A 22,013-nucleotide genomic window follows, 5' to 3' on the forward strand; every position below is an offset into this window, starting at 1 on the left:
CTGAGCTGTCCTCCTTTGTTGTCAGAACTAGGTTATTAAAAAAAGAGAGAGATACAAGTATACTTTTCCTAGCAGACCTGTGGTACTAATCAATGAGAAATGCTCATTCATTTTAGACTTACAGCCAGGACAGTTATATTTGCAGTGTTTTGTGAGCACATGGCAGATGGCAAGGAACTATTTGGAAGTTGCAATATTTTGATTCTGAGTGGTGAAATTGAAACATTCCATGCAATAAGTACTGTAAAGCCTTTCCAAAACTGGTTTGAAGAATGTAAGAAAATGTTGCATTTGATGGTTGATGTTGATGGTTTCACATTTACCGTATTTTTCCAACAATAAGACGCCCCCATGTACAAGATGCCCCCCACTTTTCTAGCCCAAAATTTAAAAATCAGTATTTTAAAGATAGTGCAGAACACATTTTTATTTAGTAATTAGTTAACATTTACCTGATACACTTGGTGGGAGGAGGTCCAAACCGTCTCTCTGCAGCTCTATTTCCAGGCTCTTTTGCTTAACTGATTACATTCAAGCACGAGTGAAACTGCCGATAGCTTGTCTCTGCAAACAGCCTTCCTCCAATTGGTTTGTTCAGCATCAGCTGACGTCAGTTACATCAGGCTCGTGATTGGAGGAAGTCTGTTTGGGAGACAAGCTATTTCACTCATGATTGGAGGCTAGCAATAGGAAGAAGCCTCTCTGCAGAAACAAAGTTTGGCAGTTTTGCAACCGCGATTCTTGGCTGACTTCCTTGAATAAGATGCCCTTCAGTTTTTAGGGTAAGGATTTTAGAAAAAAGTATCGTCTTATAGTCGGAAAAATACGGTAACTCTTTTTGGCTATTTTCACATTATTTTATACACTTCCTTTACATTTGACAAGATCTTTTAAAATCAGATTTGGCTTTCGATTGTTGTAGTTGTTTTGGTACAACAAAAAAAAGTCTGAAAAAAAATCTGTCTTATAAGCAAGTGAAACTTACGTTTATTTTATCCTGAGTAGTAATGTGGAAGCTGTTTAAGACTTGACTGTCCTGGGAGTGGTTCAGTGATTTCAAAAGGTAATTCCTCAAACAGTGTTTTGCAAATCAATGAATTTTGCTCATCCCTACTCTTGAGGAATTGATTTTGCAGTAAATAACTCTTCTTGTACTAGCTTGTTTTATAAGTGGCTAAGACATTTTGCATCCAGATGTTCATATAATGGACATTTTTGTACTTTCCTCCAAAGGATGATTGAAGTGTAGGACTGAAAATTGAGCTGCAGCAACATTCTGTCCCATATATGTCTTTGCGTATGTGGCACTAGTGGGCCAGTATGTGGCACTAGTGGGCCAGTATGTGGCACTAGTGGCACTAGTCTCCTGATGGTTTCATTATTAATATAAGGTAACTTGGGACCATTCAAAACAAAACTGCAACTTCATATTGGAAAAGATGAAAAAAGAATGAGATACAAATGTAATAATTTTAGGCTGGTACTAATAACTTATTTTGATATTTTGATATATGTTTTTGTTGAAAGTAACTGCAGTACATAATTATAAGTATATTATGATGATGTTTATTATGATGATGATTATTTTATCTCACCCTTTTTATGTATAATTCAAGGCAGCGAACATATCTAATATTCCTGCCTCCTATTTCCCCCACAACAACAACCCTGTGAGGTGGGTTCAGCTGAGAGAGAATGACTGACCCAAAGTCACCCAGCTGGCTTTCATGTCTAAGGCAGGCTTAGAACTCTCAGTCTCCTGGTTTCTAAGCCAGCACCTTTACCACTACATCAGACTGGCTCTCATTTCTAGCACATGCCATTATTCAGTGTGAAGTAGACTTGTTTTACTGTGTTGGGATACATTTTGGGTTGAAGCTGAGCAAACACCCACTTTCAAATTTGAGCAGTACTGGATTGAATCCACAAACGCTTTTGCACTAGCTGGAATATCTTCAGCTCTTTCAGTGGCTATTTTCAACGGATAGTGTTGCATGAGGAAATGGATCCTTGCCAGAGCCAGAGGGGTTTATTCTATTGATGCAAAACTTTGGATAGGCTCATTAACAAGATAATTTTAGGTACAGAACCATTTATGTATTTTATTTATTCATTGTTCCTTAACTGTGCTGCAAATGCCTCATTCTTTATGCTGATGCAGTAGGCCTGGAACAATTTTTCCAAAATAAATGTTGATCATGCAGAAATGCAGCATGTTAATTTCAGTATCTATAGAGAATGAGTCCGTGTTGCACTCATAATTTTCTTTCTTTTCACTCACATCAGTTTTCTGCGATATACTAATTTTCTTAATTCTCTAATACGTCAGGGTAAAAAAAAAAAATCTTGTTCCATCTTAAATGCCTTTTTCAGTGAACTAAGTCTGATTATTTAGTTTTATTGCTAACTTAAAGTGACTCCTCAGGCTAATTCCTTAGAAATGGAATTGCCAGCCACCCATTTTATTTTTGTCCAGTTAATTAAACTATATGCTAAGTACTGCAGTCTGAAAACAAAGCAAATTTGACATACATTCCTGGCTCTTGCACCTGTAGAAATTGTGGCAGCGAAATCCAATGTTACCAAACACTTTCAGGAGGAGGGAACAACTTTCCAGTTAGGCTGTTCCAAGACATTTTGTTACCTGCAGAAAAGGGCAAACTGGCACCTGAAATGAATAGTGAGAGGCAAAGGAAAAAACAATGAGAGGTAAAAAGAAAAAATTGGGCTGCAAAGTATTACAAACACAAAAGCAAGTATTACAGTGCACAAAGGGAGGTCAGGGGGTAGCTGATAAATGGAAATAGAAAAAGAAACTGTTTCAAAGAAAAGATGTAGACAGAAGATCACAGCTCTTCATGCAAATGGAAAAAGGGATACTTTTGTGATGTGGAATAGGGGATATCTAGAAATGGGACATATTTACAGAAAATGAGGGAGATATGTAGATCGTTTCTTCAATGATTAGGAAAGAAACAATGAAATATACTTTCCTCACCTAACAATACAAAAACATTCTGCAAAAAAATAGTCACTGAATTAAAGAGAAAATATCTTATGTTGATGTCAGTGTAATCATGTTGAAAGGACAGAGCTTTCCTCTAGTCCTGTCTCCCCCAAAAAGTGTTCCTCTCTTAAATCACTTCCCAGCCTCACAGCTTGAGATCTTTGGTGCTAAAGGGATTTGCAAAAGCAATATGATACCTGATGACAGTAGCAATGATGATCTATTAACAAAAAAGTGGAAAGACTTTTTGGATCTTATATATCCCTGATAGAACTCTTTGGTTTTTAGAGTTTTCCAGTATTCAAGTGGGAAAAAGAATGAAATAATAAAACTGCTAGCAATATTATAAGAATACTGTAATTTAAATCCAGCATTGTATGAGCAATCCAAAACTTTCGCAGGGATACCTATGTGCCTGAAAAGTGCCCTTTGGCAGATTGGCTATGTTATTCTGAAAAGCCCCATAACTCTCTACTATTATTTATTTGATTTTTTATTTTATTATTAAATGTATATGCTGCCCATTTCCCCCAGAGGGTGACTCTGGGCAGCTTACAGTTAAAATCTAGACAATAAAAACAGTAACAATATAAATATCCACAATTAAAATACCAATTAACAATTCTATATAAAAAACCAATACTATGATGTGCTGAAGGACACAAAATTATGCATTTGAGAGGAAGAAATGGGAAAATAACATTTGGTAAGCAACCTTCCCTTCTCACATCCTGTTAAGTCCAGAAGAACCCCATCCCCACTATACTTAGTAAAATTAAATGGCTCTTCTATTGGAGACAAATGGCTAGATCGACACATTTCACATACGTGACTATTCAAGATTGTTTTATTTTTAGTGAATGTGAAAAAGTATTTTTAAAATCTTAATCCTAAAATAACAAATACCTTATTCACATATCTTCTTTTCCTCCCTTCTTTCCCACACCCTGCCATCTGTGTATCAGTTTGGTGATGGTGGTGGTATTTTTTCAACAGGAAGGTTTATTGTAGGGCGTTTAACAAAATAGCCATTTCCTATAGATAAGTGTGGATCATCCTGTTTATAGTGCTATGAGGTACCCTCCTCTAAAAAAAGATCCATTCCCTTTCACATGTAATTGAAAATAAATGTGACTGTGTTTTGTTGTTTAGCCTTTCTAAAGCCTTTCTCACCCTTCCAAGTATTTTAATTGCTAGGTTTAAAATTAAAAGTTTTTCTTAATTTTTGTGTATCCTGATTCTGATGTCATTTGTTTACAGGTTTTCATAAGTAGACTACAGTTTTTCAAGTATTTACTTTGAAGAACAAGGGCAATTAGCTAACTCACTGAAATTTCTAAAATACAGATGAAGCCATTTTTTTGCAATTACACTTTTGTATGCCCTTTTGGAATGCCATTGTATTTTTATAACCATGAATTAAGATTTTGTGCAAATTTTTCATTATGAATCTTTGAAAGAAAAAAAGATAAGTTTGCTGTTGAAAGCTGTAAGTAGATTAGAGTTGATGATTGTCATTACTTTTTTTCATATGTTGTGAATGTTGTAAAAATTAATATTACTTCAAGATTGAAATAGTTACCTAGACAAATTCCTATGATAATACACTTGAATTAAGGAGATTGATAAGATATTAAGAAGTTTTCTATGGGAAGGACAATTTCCTAGATGTTATCTAAATTACATCTACCATATGATAATGAGTTTGGAGTGCCTTTATTTTCAGTTTTATCACTATGTACTTTGAATTCAGTTTTTCTATGGAACACTAACAACCAAGTCAAACTACTGTTATATACTTAATTAAACAGTTATTATGTGGCCCTTCTGATATCATGGCAGATGCTTGGCCATTTTTTTTTGCCATAACTCTATTATATTTCCTGCATTAAAGGCACATTTAGACGATGTTGGGGCGGAAACATAATTTCAACCCTTATTCACAGGACAGGCTTCTGTTTGAAAATTGTAGGTAAATCTTTTCGTTGGGGAGGAGAGAGATAGTAAGTAGAGGTATTAATACTTTGGATCAGATTATTGCTAATCAAGTTTTTAAAGCATTTGAGTTATTGTAAGAGGAGTTTTGATTGCCTAAAGTTGTAAAATAGATTCAATTAAAACATCAATTACACATTTTGGTCTAGATGCATTAGTGTCTAAATGTCCTGAATCATTATCGGTATTTATCAGTGTTTTGGTTGGCTCTGAGTCTACAGTATTTTTTATTTATTTGGGTGATTCTAAGGCTACAAGATTTTGTATTAAACAAAGAGTATTACTAAGGTGGATATTGATGTAATGGGCTGTGAGAATAACCTTGAGGAAGAGGAGGAAGAACTGCAGCCAAGACAATGGTTAGGTAAGAGAAATCTTGAGCCCAAAGCAGGAAAGGAATTTGAGAAAGCATCTCAGACTTGACCCTCTCTAGTTCTTTTTAGAATAAAGGCAGGGAGGGGGAGGCACATTCAGATTTGCAAGATTCTGTTAGTATAATAAAAGTAATATTAGTATTCATGACTTTGGTGTTTGAGTCTGGTCTACCTCATAGGACTGACAATTAGTATGTCCTTGTCTTTGGTGTTTGAATCTGGTCTACCTCATAGGGCTGACAGTTAGTGTGTCCTTAAATGCCTGCTTGCATCTACTTCCATTTCTACTGTTGTTGAGACTCCTGATGTGAAAATCTTCATTCTAGATGCATGATCTTTCTTTTCTGTGTAGCTATTTTGTTACTAATTTTAATCGTGTTTTGCTACCTCTAAAATCACAAACAGCATGCCTTGAATATCTAGGGAGCAGTAGTAGGGGATATTACCCTTCCACCAGTGTTTATGTTTTCGAAAGCATCCAGTTTGCATGACAGAATGCTTATCTAGATGGGCAGGGTCCTTCTAATGTTCTGATATGCAAAAGTAGGGTCCACAGTTAAAAAGCAGTGTGAGTGTTGGATGGTGCAAAATACTCTGCAATTTCAGAGTCTAAATGGATTGTCACCCAAGATATGTACAAGATCAGTTGCATTAGCTGAAGACTGGCTTTTTTTTTTTTTTTTTGACTTCCCAGTCTAGATTACAGTCCTAGGATTTCCTGTGTCTTGAGCCACAATTCAGTATCTGCCTGTGACTCTGATGAGGTTGCTTCAGCTGAGCCTATGGATTGTCAGCCTCAGGAATGCCAGCCTCAGAAATCATCAAGCCATGATACATCTGAGGCTGATCAACCACAGGCTTCTCCCGATTAGCTTCATTATAAGGCATGACCTCAAGCCCCAGATCTTGACTCATACAGCGACGAGCAAAGCAATGCCACTCAGTGAGGCTCCGCGCTAGGCAAAGGGCAAGGCCTCGGTAATTGCAGCCACCTGTCTGCAGATAGATTTATGTAGCCACTTTGCCTTCAGCCTTTGTTGGAATCAATTGTTCGGAATTCCAGCTCGTGACTCTTGTTCCTGTATCTTGCTCTTGAATCCCTGACTCTTCTCTCTGTGACTCCTGGAACTGTTTAGACCACTCTCTTGCTACTTGGACTTTAAACAGAATTATTCAGGCAAGCACTCTTTGCAAAGTCCTTGATTTATTATCTTTTTTGCTGTTATCTGCTTAGCTGTAGTAAAAACCTCAACTCCTTAACAACTCCATCTGTGTGTCTGTGTGCCTGCAACCTAAAACAGAACATCCTGATGGTTATCCAGTTACTAACCAGGGCTGAGTTTCTTGGCTTTGTTCGAGATCAGCTAAGATCAACTAGGTGCTGCCATCTGCCATGACTATACTACTATAATACATAGTAAGTTGTGTGCTATCAGCCTTACCAGGGAGACCAGACAGGAAACATGACCAGATGAGCTAATTCTACTTTATTGTAAGGCTACATTAACAGAATCTTGCAAATCTGAAAGTACAGTTCTCTCCCCGTTTCCTTTACACTCTGAGGAATTAGGGAGGGTTTCTTCTGAGCCTCTTGCCCCACCCACTATCCAGCTGCAGACTATGCTGTCTCTTATCTCACTGTTCCCTAGGCAGCATCTCTGGGGCCAGTCTCCCAAATTCATTCCCACATACCGTTACATGTGCATTGAGAAAATAAAGCAGAGCTGTAGAATGCACTTATTTATGAATGTGGTAGACAAAATGTTTTTAGTTCTTATATTTTTTATAGGTTCTTTATATTGTCCACTTCATTAATAAATTATTGTTAGTCCTTCCATCCATGAACTTAAATTAGTCCAGTTGAGTTTGGGAATGAGCACAGATAGTTGAAATGTAGATTGCAAGAATTTGTTCTCTATGTACAAAGATGTGCTTGAAGAGAAGAATCCCAGGGAAGAGGACTCAGGATAAATCTAATCTGATAACATTGGACAAATTTTTAGGGAAGTAACTATTATGCTACCACCACAACTTGTGTTTTCATTGTAGTGCTCCTTTCCCTTTGTATATTTTTAAGCTGTGCCCTTGGAGAGATGCATGAAAGGCCTGTTGGGGGTGGAGAGCACTCTACATACTAAGATTGCTTTGTTTTGACTTTTATCTTGCTGTGATCATTCTGCCAGTTGGCTTTAGTCACAGCTACCAAAAGACTGAACACATGTTGCATTCATTAACTTTCCTCTGGCTCTGTTCAATTTTGCAAGTCAGACAAAAGCATTATCATATTAAATGGACTGTTGTGCAGCTGTAATATGAGTTCTCACATTTGTAATGAAATAATAATCTGGAGAGAGCTGCATTTTTCCCCAGTTGGCGATACTATGTCTTCTTAATGGTCAAGTATGTAACTTCAAAATTAAGCCATGGGGGGGGGGGAGAGATCTCATATTTGTATTCTGTCATTTTTCTAAGATGCTTCAGCAGAAATTAGTCTGACAATATATATCTGACCAAAGTTGATATATTATGTTAAATTGGTGATAGTTTCTGGTTGCATATTCTGTTCATCCGTACAAGATGCCAAATTGTATACTTACCATTTTTCAAATCACAAAAATGTAATAGTTCTATGATTCATTTTGTACATTATAGCAAATCTGTGTAGGTGGAACTTGTTTGTCATATCTTGTCTTTTTTGTACTTCCTTTGGAACACATATTTTTATTCTCTCATTGCATTCAGAGGGTATACTGCTAGCTTTGTCTTTTTCACAGATTTCTCTGCATAATTTTTCAGTCTTTCCCTCCCCCTCCAATTATTGTGGAATATTTTACATTGTATAAATCAACATTATGAATGTTCTTTGACATGACTTATAGGGGAAAAATGTAACTTCATTTTATCAGTGTCATAAAAATTATTATTGCTACTCATTATTTTACATGCTTTGGTATCAACCTGACAAAAAGGAGCTTAAAATTCAGATCTCTAAATTCAAACCATAGATTTTGTTTTCAAACAAAAGATAGTCTGGATTTTTTTTTAACTGGATATGTCACTTAATAAAAGTCTTATAGAAATCTTATTATCCTTCCATTTAAAAATACAACAAAGAAAACATGCAGTGTTTGGTAAATTCTTTAATTTCTGGTTTATCCTATATGCTAAATCACTGCATAATGTTTGTTCTGCTAAATGCCTTTATTACTGTACTTATGACGACTAAGGTTTAGCCACTCCTTACAGCAGTCTCAAATTTCTCTCCCCCATGTAGCCCACCCCTCTTCAGATTGCCTGGCCCTCTTTCTCTTTATTTCTCACCCCCTGCACACACACTATCCTTAGTAGTAGTAGGAAAAAGAAAGAATATCTCCTTAGTAAGTTAGAGTTCCAGAGCTCAGAAGGAGAAAAGTTTTTCTTAAAGAATTCTTACTTGTGCTGTGCATAAGTGCATTTTGGTAGGCCATCTGGACTGTCAGGATTTCCTCAGAATTCAAAGTATGTTATCTGATTCGAAGAACTGGGGATTGCTCTGAAACTCTGGGAAGGCATCAGGAAACGTAGACAGAACTGGTTTACAGCTCTTGTAACATAGGTGGCAAGAATGGAAGATGCCTTGCCTTGTCTTGCTTCTGTGTGCAGTTCCTCAGCACTTATGAACTTCTGCACTGGTAAAGTATAGCTTACTTTTTTGTGAAATGCCAATGCCAATGAATACCTCTTATATTTTACTATTCCAAGGGGTTAATTCTATTCTTATTTGAATTTTTCATTATCTTGTCAACAAAATATTTATCAAATCAAACGTATATCAGGAAAAATGAACTTCCACTGTTCCCTTGGAATATATTCCTTTCCTAGATCACTTTTATGGAAGCTTTAAATGAAATCTATTTTTATCAATTAATGCCTGTGATGTTATGAAATAGAGACTAAGCTGCAACTCATTCTGTATGGCAGAATGAAAATTCCTGTCTCTTTAAAGAATAGTGACATGGAAATTGAATTCATTTCAGTTTAAACTTGACACTCATTTATATGTAAGACACTTGTTAGACTAGCTTTTGCTAAAAGTCGAATCCTGGGATAATTTTTTTTTCATGAACAGGAGATGTGCAGGAAGCTATGCCATAAAATATCTGTGCAGGATACTTCATTATGTATGTTATAATCTGAAGCATTTACAGTACAGTTTGTATTTCTTTTAGCATGTTATATTATCCAAAACAACAACAACAACAACAACTATGCTTTCTCTTAATTGACAGATGCTAAAATATTGGAGTATAGGTAGTCCCCAGTTTAAGAATGAGTTCCGTTCCCAAGGTCTGTCCTTAAGTCGAATTTGTATGTAAGCCGGCACAGTATTATTGTATAAGTAGTGTTATGTAATTAACTTGAAATATTGTGTATTTAACTCGGATTTTGCTACAATAGGCTTCGTTCTTAACTATGGGTCATCTGTAACCCAGATGTTCTTAACTCAGGGACTACCTGTACTAATCTGCTTGCGTATATCATTAGTTTGATGCATATAGCTATGGGAAAGTTAGCTACCCAGCTCTCACTTCAACATGTGTATGTATATATGTACCTATACATGTAGACACATTAGACTCCTGTATTTGTGCATGTCTATATGTCTATATAAAGCATGCTAAGGTTATGGAGCAAAAACATATAAACAAAATATGGGAGAGTTCAAATTCAATCTTATTTTGCAAGCACACCCAAGACAATGCAACCTTTATTAATTCTGCTGATTTGCCCAAATCGGTTTTGGAATGAACACACACATGTATATGAAGGGGGGGGGGTGTTCAGGGGATTAAAGATGAATGGAAAGTTACTTATAGAGAAAGATATTAAATATTAAAATAGGAACTGCTTCACTACTTTTATATCCTTCTATAGTTTAATCTGGAAGAAAAATGTTCCTTTACAAGAAGATTGTTAAGTAATGTTCAGCATTCCCTCCACTACCAAAACAAAGATATTAAGTATAAGATGGTATAAAATGTTGTACTGAGATATTAACATTTGTGCCGAACAGTAGGAGCAGGGTTTGTTGGAAATTGGGGCAAAGAGGTACCCAGATGTATTAGATTGACTGTTAATTTGGTTGTTAAATGCTGCCTTTAAGAATAATATTTATTCTTTTGATCATACAGATACATGGCAGCAAGAGAGCTGAAGGAGGTTGGATTCAATTCTGTACTTAATGCTTTCTTTTTGTATAATGTCTTCTTTGGATGTGATACAAATCCCATTGAAAATAAATATTACAATGCTACATTTGTGGACTTTGTTTATAACTTAAAAAATAATAATAAATTGCCATTCCCAAACATAATGAGCAGGTTGGGGATACAGTAAATTGAAGTCAGATGAACTTAAATATTGCATGCTGCATGGTTGTGGATAGCATTTAGAAGTACCAGAGGGAATTTGATCCCAGTTTGGTTTATTATTTACAAATTTTCATGTATTTTGGTATTTATGTTTTGCTTTTTTATGTTCTGGTTCAGCTCTATAAATGTTTAGTAAATGGTTCAGTTTCATTTATAAAAAAAGTAAGTGGTACAGAAATATAGTCCACTGTAATAAGCCATAGACATGATGCTTTTAGTGAAATTAATTTAACCAGTTTATAGTAAACTTGAAACGTCTTTTTTAATTTGAGTAATTTATTATCATACTTTGAATACTGCAAGTTGTCCTAGTGCAGGAGCCTAGACAAATGTAAAATGTGTGAAATTGCTTCATGATTAATTCTTGTTGGAGGCAGTTCATTTTTAATTGAAACATGAAAAACTGATTGTTTGGATTTATTTTAAGGTTTTATTCAGGATCAGAGTGAGCAAATATTCATATAAGATTGAGTTTCTGTTGTAGATTTTTTGTTGCTTTAGAATTAGTTTAAATCCTACAGTGATTCTAGGAAATAACCAACAACATTTCTTTTTTATTTTCACACATATTTTCATTTAACCAAATAGTTAATCAACACTGAAATGTCATATGTTGATTGATATTTGTGCAAAAAATATAATTTGGCTAAACAACAATAGTAATTGACAGTCAAAAGGCTTTGCAGTGTATCTGAATTTGTAGATAAAACTGGTGACATTGAAAATGCTACATGAATATAATCCACTTATATAAGCTAACTATGAACAGATTTCCCTAATATTGATAATAGTTTCATGTATCACCCTAAATCTTCACATAGATTATGTAATTTTGACTGCGTGAACCTAGCTATTGAAGTTTGTAAATCATGATTTCTGCTTTGGTGTTATAGTATATGTGAATCCATGCCAATAGTGTGTTCAGTAAAAAAATAATTGCTTCTTCCAGCTTAGCTACTGCATGTAAACGGGTGTAAAGATAATCTGCTCCAATATGAGCCTGCCTTTTAGGGTATATGTCTGCCTTTCTGTCTGTCCCTCTCCATCTCTCTCTGTCTCTCTCTCTCTCCATCTGTCTGTGTGTGTGTGTGTGTTAGAAGAAAGGAATTAACATACAAAGTTTTGCTTACTGATGCCATTGCCACCATGTTTAGGCAGATCCTGGAACAGAGTTGGAAAACTTCAAATTTCTCTAGTCTCCATGTTCCACAATTAAGTAATTACTTCACTTCCTGGGATGTTTCCAGGAGCAAACTTGATAAAAGCTGTTATAGAAATATCAGCATTCAGATCATGTGGCCATTGTTTGGCTACAGTACACACTCTGTTTAAGAAGCAAACATGTCCATCATCATAAGACAGTGAAAGGATGATGGTGGCAGAAACAGCAGTGGTAATGTTATTTTCAGATCGGGTCCTAACCTGTGGCAAATATTCAGTATTGCTGGCTCTGAATAATATTACTTATTGTTAACATGGTTGTGTATTTAAATATTATCTGTACTTCTTTCATTTAAGTTAAAGGCTTTTTTAAAAAAAATTACAGGTGCTTACCTTATCTTGAAAGGTGCAATGTTGGAGTTGTCCTGTATAGGGGCAATGCCTAATCATTTTTCTAATTTAAATTGTGATCAGTATGTGGTGCTTTTCTATTGTAGGAAAACAAGTCTGATCTTATAAGAATGGAGAACAACTGATAGTGTAGAAGCCACACTGAGTTCCTCAGAGGAAAATCAAAATGTTTGGATGCATTTTCTTGTTCTTGTTTGATATTTTAACAAATGATTTGAAACATTTTCTGTGAGAACCATTGTACTCTCTTGCAGTTTAAGGTAAAACATTTTCAGCTGCCAGAAAATCTGCTCAGCCTCAAGCTATTCAAGATAATAAGATTGCCAGCAGAAGAAAATTGGAGGTATAACTGAATATTAGAGATCATCTGTCCACAAGCTGATGCCCTCCTAATGTGTTTGAACTACAACTTCAGAATGCCATACTTTTGGGTATACTGATTTGAAATTTGGAGGCGTTGTTGTCTTGGTATATTTCAAGAGCATCAAGTTGTGGATACAGTAATAGATAAAACATGAGAGAACTTGTATGGACTGGGGGCAAAGTTAAGTTAACGAATCTGCTAATTCCCAACAGGTTATTCTGGATTGTCTGAGCAAATCATTTATTTTCTGCCTCCCCTAGTAAAATTATTGTTTTCCTCAGGATCAGTATAATTTATTTTTAAACAGTCTTAAATACATGACAAATAAAAGTGGCATAAAACAGAAGAAATAAAAATGATATACCATAAGCAGCATATGAGCTATCCTTGTAACACTGTTCCATAAATGGGAGGCATCACAAGTGCAGGAGAAAGATTTTTTTTCTTGACAGCTTTGTCAAAACAATATGCAGCAATTTATTTTTCCTAGATGTATTTATTTGTTGGCTTTATATTCTGTCTTCACTCTGGAAAGCACTCATGGCACCTTGCAAATTTAAAAACAAGAAAATATTGAATATTAAAAATCCAGATAAAAACTAAGTAAATGCTAGAATCATTTAACAAAGAGCTGATGAAAGAGGTGTATCTTCACAGATTTTCTAAATACTGAGACATTGAGGGCCGGTACAACTCTTGAACCAATGCATTCAGTAGTCTCTCCTGCTTACTAGAAAGATAACCCTCTGAAAGTGGGAGTATCTTCAAGAGGACCTTTCTTGCTTTCTTTACACAGATTTATAATGTAACAGGCATTCCATAAAGTAGTAAGACAAAACTGTTTTGGACTTTAAAGGTCAGTACCAACTAAAGCCACCCAATTATAATTACAAAACCACTCAAGGAAGCATACAAAGCAGGTTAAAATGTACATAATAAAAGGAAGAAACAAAAAGATTAAACAGCCATGTGGAAGGAGGACAGAAACTTCAATTGCATCTCATTTCAGGGTGGATTTACAAATCACCTGGCCAGAAGATCAAGATTTTAAAAACCTTTCTGTGACCATATAGACCTCAAGGGGAATACTATTCCAGAGGGCAGGCATGGCAACAGAGATTGTGCCTGGTGATTTGCAATAAGTACAGATATTTCATGTACACACGATCCCTGTACCTTGTACTGCTTAGCAGCCTAGCTGCCACGTTTTATAGCAACTACAACTTCTGGACACTTTTCAAGGGTAACCCTATGTAGAGGGTGTTGCGATAGTCAAGACATGGCATAACTAATGTATGGATAGTCATTGCTGAATCCAACCAGAAAGAGACGCAGCTAGTGCACTAGATATAATTGTACAAAGGTGTTCACTGCCACAGCTGCTGCCTACAAATCCAGGGACAGAGTGTAAAGATGCTCTTTCTAGGGAGATTCTCTTCCTTCTAAAACAGGCTATATGTCAGATACCTTTTTCTAAAATATGTCTGTCTTCTCTGGATTTATCTTCAGTTTGTTCTGTCTTGCCCTTCCCATTAGTCATGCATCCCATTATTGCTCAAGGATACAAACTGTTTCCTTGGAATTGGATGATAAGGAGTAATAGAGCACCTAAATTCCAGATGATCTCCCCTAGCAATATGGGGGACAAGGTGGGTTTGTTCATTGTAACTGAGAGAATATTAAAAAAAAAATGTTTTACATTGGGGTTTGTACTGTACAAAGAAGACGCCAAAAAAAAAAAAAAAAGCCATTTTTCCTGCTAGTGAAATTGGTTCCAGATGTTATTGTCAAAATGTTCTTGACCTCTGATTTCATGTTTCTCTTTTCCTGAATATCACCCAGAATCCTTTGGGATTGAGGCAGGCTGAGTACCATTCATGGATGGATGAATTGATTAATACCTTACTTTTTCCAGCTATGTCCAGGATAACCTAGACTAAGTCAGTACTGGGCACAATGCAGACAAAAAGTTTTCCGAAATATTGAAGAAGTGATTATTTGGCTGTGAAGCATAGATAAAAATGTATAGTATGGGGAAGGGGGGAGGTTTTGGGGGGAGGTATATTGGGGGGGTTGTGAACCTTGCAAAGTACTGTATTCTCTGTTACTGAAGATGATGCCAGTATAAAATGAATCAAGTAATTCTTTTCTAGACAGAAGATAAGATCCCTTCCTTCAGTCTTTGGTTTTGCCTTCTAGAGAAAAGCAGTGGCTTTTTTCTTGGTTCTATCTTGAAGGCTGAGAACTAAAAAGACTAAGGAATAGGTAAAAGAGCAAGAAGCAACGTGAGCTGTGTGTTTTTGAATATCTGCACTTGCAATTTAGGGGGACTTGGGCAACCACAGGCTTGGTTGATTGGTGTGCAAAAGATGGGCCACAGCCAAGAGGCTACATGCATGGTTGCTGAAAATCAAAATCTGGGAGCACTGAAACTAGAACAGTTGCCCAAGCTCGTGGACTGGGCTAATCCAGGAGGCAGAGGAGCTTCCAGAGGCAGCATAACAGAGGAGGCAAGCAGTCTTGGCCATGAACACCTCTACAATGCAGCCTACCCTCCTGATGGACTTAACACTGGGTGGTGCCAAAAGTAGCAACTTCTGGTGATCTTAGGGAGCACTAGGTGATACCAGCAGTGGCGTCCCTCCTGTGTTGAGATCATTACAGAGTCCAAGAAAGATAGTTTAGCAGCACAAACATCCTTCAGGCTATGACAAAAACACATGAGTCAGCTGTCCCCTTTTCTCTGTTGGCAGAGTGGTAGCAGGAAGACTGAGCAGCTCTGGATGACACATTATGCCAGAAACTGGAGTGAACCCTAATAAAACAAGGGCAGTGTGAAATACCCATCAAGGCCCATAATGGTGCATCAAGAACCAGAGTATACACAGGCCTCCATTGGAGTAGGTATGCTCACACAAAACTTGGAAACCTCATCCTATCTACTACCTCTCAAGCAAGGCTATTTCCACAGCTGAGTTATATGGAATATTACATCAGCTCATGGGAAATGAGGCTACTCTAAATCAAGCTGGAAGAAAAGGGGTTCTATTACCCTTACATCCAGAACCCATAAAAAAAATGCTACTTTTCTCTGTCCTCTACCTATTTCTGATCCTCTTCATGTTCAGATGGATGTGGAAAAATGAAACAGGTGAAATACCTAAAGGGTTGCAGAGAGGCAGGAAGGAGGTGGACCTCCATTCCAGCAGTTGCAGAGAAAATATTAAAAGATCAAGAAGACTGGGGCTGCCACACATTCCTCACTTATCAATGCCATAAGTGATTATGAGAAACCCCTATATCCCATGGGGAAACAGAGGAAGGAGTCACTTAACAGAGGCCCACTCCTTGTAAATGAGCAAAGATGCCCAACCAGGATCTGGGCCCCAGTAACTTTATAACCCTATCATCAGGGGTATACAAGGATCTGCCATAGTAATTTTTCAGATTCTGGCGTGGACTACAGAAAGACCTTTCCAAACCCTTTTGGAGAGATAAGAAAGGGTAGTCAATTTAGCCAAAGCTAGGGCACCAGCAACATTGGCCAGCAAGCTGTATTTCTTACCCAAGATGATCATGAAATGTGAGACCTGATCTCTACAAATATAGTACTAAGAGATGAAGGAGAGGTGCTTACAGACCCAACAGATTGTAGAATGGACAGAACGTGAAGTGAGTTCACAAAGCAGCAGCTCTAGGGATATTGATGATTTGGACACCTGATATTCACTCAGAAGGCCTGTGGAAACACTGGGAGGTACCACCCCATTTAAGAGCCAGCCTAACAGTAAACCCCTTCCAAGGGAAAAGCTACAGTATTTGGAGAGTCTGTCAACTCAGTCCTAAGAGAAAGTAAGGATAAAAAATTCTTGCTCACAGTCCTAAGGGGGAGGTGAGAAAATAAAGAAGACTGGCATTTTCATTCCAGAGACTACTACAATAAGCAACAGACAGGAAAACAACCATTGAAGTTCTCAGGCCCACAAACAATAACGCACTTCAATTGGCTAAGCAGATTAGGCAAGAACCAGGAAAAAAGGCCCCCTTAGTGAAAAACTGCAAATATTTGGCACCCCTGGGAACATAGTGGAAGGACAGATGGATATTGGTGATGATTCATTTGGGATTTTCTCTGCTTATCAGAGCATCCTATATGGAGTTAGCAGCCTAAACAGCACTTTTCTGCCTCCAGGAGCTCAGTTTCATGGTAAATTTTACCAAAAGCACACTTGTGCCCTCAAAATAATCCTTCATCTGGATGTTGCCATCAAAAACAAAGGAAAGGAAACTTCCTGGGTAAAGAGTGCACTTTCAAGCTTCTGAGGATTGTAAGGGACATCCTAGCATCTAGGAAGCCAACTTTCACAACACTGGTAAAATACAGGGGGCGATAATTGGGCCCAGAACTCAATACCATTGGCCTGCTTCTACTATCAGTGGCTCCTCCTCCCACTCCAGGACCAAATTGCCAACAGAACCCACCGGTGGATATGGGTGCCAAATAAGAGCCCAATCATAGCATTGGGGGCTAATTCCAGTCAATTTGACACAGGGAATGCTACTCTGACAGCTAATTAGGGATCAGGTGACCACCAATACCAGCATAATAGACTGGCAAGCCTATTATGTTCAGAATATTGTTCAAGGTCCCAGCATGAATTGATACTGCCTATCAACCAATTCAGTACAGTTGGCTCTAAAGGAACTTTCACACCTGTTGAGTGAGTAACCTTTAATGTTATGTCCAAAGCCTTTGTAAACAATCAGAGCAGATCCAGATCAAGGTGCCACATGCCTTACAGCAAAATAGAGAAATACCTATTCTCTTTGTTGAATTACATAAAAGAATAACTGGATATCATAGCCAGCTGGTTGAGCTGTCAGCACTTGTCTTAGAAAAAACAAGTCCTGTATCAGTGATGGTAAACCTATGACACACCAGTGTTCACCAAGATCTGACAACAACTAGCACCACACATGATTGGACTGTATTTTTTAAAAAATAAATGAATATGTAAAGAATTAGTTCTCTTTTGTTGAGGGGTGTGTGTGTGTGTGTGTGTGTGTGACACACCAGCAGAGTCAAGTTAGGCATTTTCCAAATGTTTGACATGCCAAGCCCAAAAGGTTCACCATTACTGTCCTATATCCAAAGACTTCTTTACAAAATCCCAGCAAGATGAGGATCCCCCTTGATCATCCTGTTCACAAAAGTGGACAGAAATTTAGTGAGTTGCTTCTTCTCCTGATTTCAAGACAAGAAAGCAGAAGAGATCAATGCCCTTATGGCACTATGGGCAGAAGCTCTCCTCTGCTTTCTCACTGATACTTAATGCTAGCCAAGGTGGAACACAAAGGGACAATTTCATGGCCAGGGTAATTTTAATTGTTAAAATTAAATTTTAACAATTTAATGTAATTTAATACTTAAGTGATTAATGCCTTAGTTCCCAAACTCTGTGCCGTGGCACCCCGGGATACCACAGCAAACTTACAGGGCTGTTGTGGGATATTTTAAATTTTTCCTATGTTCATTTATGAAGCTGGGTTTTGCGACATCCATTTGCAACATCATTGTGAAGCTTGAGTTTCAGCGGTTGCTGTGATAAAATGCAAGTACTCCACAAAAATCAATGTGTAACAGGAAATTAAGGTAGTGGTGTCTAATCTGATTTCAAGCTTTGAGAAGTTGTGTGGTGCTCAAGAGGCACCCACATCCCATTAGTAAGTAATTCTGGTTATTTAAGAATGAAATAATTTTTTTTAATGTACATGTGTTATTTTTTCAAATGGCTACTAAGTTGTTAAATACTTACTAAGTCAATTGAACCTAACTGCTTAATAAAAAGAACTGTTAGATATCTTTTGGCCCGGAGTTGCTGTGAAAAAAATACTGAGACATTTGAGGTGCCGTGAACTGTGAAAGTTTGGAAACTCTGTCCTGATGACTGCTCGCATTCATCAGATAGATCCCCATTAACATGGTCACTTGAAAGTCAACCTTTTTGGTAGCCCTACCCTTGGCTAGGAAAATTGGGTATTAGGATTCTCTTTGTGACCATGGGACACTGCAGCAGCTGTAAATGTGAGGATTGGTCACAGAGCTGTTTTTTTCCCCAAATGTCGTAACTTTGAACAGTTGCTAAACAAGGCAATCGGTAAGCGAGGATTACCTGTATTCCCCAAAATACCCTAGAGGGTTAGAAGTCTATTTGTCTCCTACAACAGGAAAACTGGGAAGATGAGTTACATGATCTACCATGAAGAGGCGGTTCAGGGAATGCATTGTTCTTAGCCCTTACTGTCAACTCCATCTTTTTGGAATATTGTGAAGTGTCTTTCTCATTATTAGATTCAGATGTAGTTCAGGCAACCAAGGGTCCAATTATTAAGTACTTGTGATTGCTAATGGTTACGCATTGTTCTTCTGTTTCCTATGTATTCTTTCCAGAGACAAGGGTGGTGTGTTTGTTTGTTTTGGTTTTTACACTAAATTATTCAGTACAGGTAGTAGTCACTTAATGACCATTTATTTAACTATGGTTCAAAGTTATGACAGTCTCTGAAAAAGTGCTTTACAATCTGTACTTGCACTTACTACTGTTGCAAACATCACACACCCCTGCGGTCATGTGATTGCAATTTGCATCCATTTTTACGATGGTCGTTAAGTGAATCACCATGGTTAAGCAGATCACGTGGTTGTTAAGTGAATTCTGGCAAAAAATGTCCATTGGGGAAGCTGGATTCACTTAATGACCATGTGATTCGCTTAACGACCATATGAGTCATGTAACGATGTGATTCACTTAGTGACTAATAAAATGGTCATAAAATCGAGTCTAGCCATGTGCATTCAGCAACCAGTCTTAAACTCCATAGTCATGGGAAACATTTTATAGTTTATCATATACAGTGGTACCTCGGATCATGAACGCTTCTGTTCACGACCAATTTGGGTCATGAACAGCACCGTTCGCAAAATTTTGCTTCTGTTCGCAAACTCCGCATCGGGTGACGAACAGGATCCGCGGCCATTTTCCCTGCTGACACACGTGATCGTGGCTTCCTGTAGGGAGGGGGACTCTCCCTCCAAACAATAACTGTCTCCCCACCCACCTTCCTGTCCTCCACGCCTCAAGCAAGGTTAGCGTTCTCTCTCTTCATAGTGTACTGTACTGTACTTTGTGTCATATTTTTGTGATTTAAAAAAATATATACATATGGTTCAGAACGGATTAACCGTATTTATATTGAACCTTATGGGAAAATTTGATTCGGGTCGCAACCAAAATCAGTCGGCAACCAAATTCGTAGGGGTCAGAACGGATTAACAGTATTTACATTGAACCTTATGGGAAAATTTGATTCAGGTCGCAACCAATTCGGGTCGCGACCAGAGTAACGGAACGAATTAAGTTCGTGACCCGAGGTACCACTGTACTTTATCAAGACCAACAAACATATAGTAAACTTTCTTATATTCATACATTTGTCAGTGAATATGCATGTTGAACATTTGAAGTTGCCTTGCTCCATTTAAACCATTATTGCCTCTTGGTTGGCAGCAGCTCTTAAAATTTCAGGCAGAGAAATATTAAATGAAATTTTTCTAGGTGATAGGTCAGGATTTGAAACCCAGGTGTTCTGCATATTCCAACTATTTGCTTTAGTAAGCTGTAGCTCCTTTTTATGTTCTGTTGAACAAGCAAAGTAAATCAAGACAGCTCTTCCTCAGGGCAAGTCCAGATGCAAACCTCCCATATTCCAGTTTGACTGCTTTGGAGTGCATTTCCATCCAGTAATGGTGGCCAGTGAACTTACACAGAAAGGGGAAAAAATATTTACCCCTCTTTCTGTATTTTCAAATTAGCTTGTAAATTACAGGGGCTTCCCCAGTGCTTGGAGCTTAGTTATTTACATGTTACTAGAATTCTCAAATGGTTATCAAGGTTAACTGTGATGCATTATAGTGAATTCTCTGTGGGCAATAGATGTTACCATAATTCTTTTAAAAACGCTTCACCATTTCTTCTTCAAAACCCACTCACTGAAGATTGTCTTTCACTTACAAAATATACCTATCTCAATCATCAAGAGCGCAGCTGTCAGGATCAAAGGTAGCTGTTGGCATATGAAAAATAAAATGTTAATCAGTTCTGAAATGTCAGTAACAATGTGATATTTTTGTGTGTGTACAAGCTATTAGGTGACATTTAAATAGATTGAGAATCTACAAATGTAAGGGCTACCAGATCTGGGCAATAAAATCTGGATGATTACTAGATGACATCAAAGGGTTATGTATCTCTTTACTGCCACCCTGTGGTCATCTAGATTTTTGTAGCAGAGTCTGGCAGCCCTGCAAATATCTGGAGCTCAAATTTCCCACATGTTCATCCTGTTACTAACACCTTTAAATGTTTCCAGAACTTACAGACATGTATGTTTCACTACCCAACTGTTGTGCTTCTTTGTTATCCTGTTTAAATCTATGTGGTGCTGAAAACTGGCTCTAATATGATTCAGCAGATAACATTTTTGTTATTGTGCTGTGTTACAATTTAAATTAGCATTTTTCATGCAGGAATATAGTGTTTTAATCATTGATGGCAGGTTATCTCTAGATTCCTGCTGAACAAACAAAACTATTGCCCATTTATTCTTTCTTTTCTGAGGGATAAATCTGGTTGAGGGTTTATTCAGTTCTGAGAAAAACAGATGTTTGTATTTAGTTGCTGATGTGGGCAATGGGCAAGTAACATTTAATTACTTAAAATCTTCACAGTGTAAATTAGTAATGGAGAATTTTAAAAATAATACTAATACTGAAATATTCTGTTCTTATTAACAGTAGCAAATATGAATCATATTTTACAGTAAGATACCATATGAGCTTGAGATACTGTTTTTTAAGTATTTTCTTGTTTTGATACCCTGTTTGTGCATGCCTTTGATAATCATAGGAATAGTTGTATCTCAGTGTTGCTCATTAGCACCTTTCTAATGCAGTAATGCTGATTTTGATGGTCATTATAGTCATATTTCATCCAGTTTAAGGTTTTGTATATACTGAGTGATTCATTAGATGAGCATGTATCCCATAACTTGTTATGTTGTGCCACTGCAGCCAAATAAAATAGCTATCTGGAATAGTTTCTTGCCAGCAATTCAAAGAGAGAAAAATTCTAACAACTGCCGACAACTAATTTATTTGGTCTTGCTGTAAAGAGGAGTTATTCCTAAAGTGTCACATTCACATCATATGCTTCTTTTATTTTTATTTTTTA

General features: G+C 37.2%; 1 protein-coding gene across 3 annotated transcripts in view; it reads left to right on the plus strand.

Moving 5' to 3' along the window:
* EML4 (EMAP like 4) overlaps nt 1-22,013 on the plus strand; it is a 180,891-nt gene that overhangs the window by 54,134 nt on the left and 104,744 nt on the right. The window contains exon 1 of one of the 3 annotated variants that reach the window (XM_088147462.1): nt 8,849-9,047. The exons of 1 other annotated variant lie outside the window; for it this stretch is intronic. In XM_088147462.1, coding sequence (XP_088003588.1) covers nt 8,981-9,047 — 67 coding nt within the window. In that variant the 5' untranslated portion in view covers nt 8,849-8,980. Of the gene's footprint in view, nt 1-8,848; nt 9,048-22,013 lie in introns of those variants that run through there. One more of the 3 variants, XM_088147471.1, reaches the window with a different exon arrangement.

Source organism: Python bivittatus, unplaced genomic scaffold (assembly GCF_059951505.1).
Source record: "Python bivittatus isolate LINGU-HERP-01145 unplaced genomic scaffold, Pbiv_v1 ctg000020_np1212, whole genome shotgun sequence".
NCBI classification, from domain to species: Eukaryota; Metazoa; Chordata; class Lepidosauria; order Squamata; family Pythonidae; genus Python; species Python bivittatus.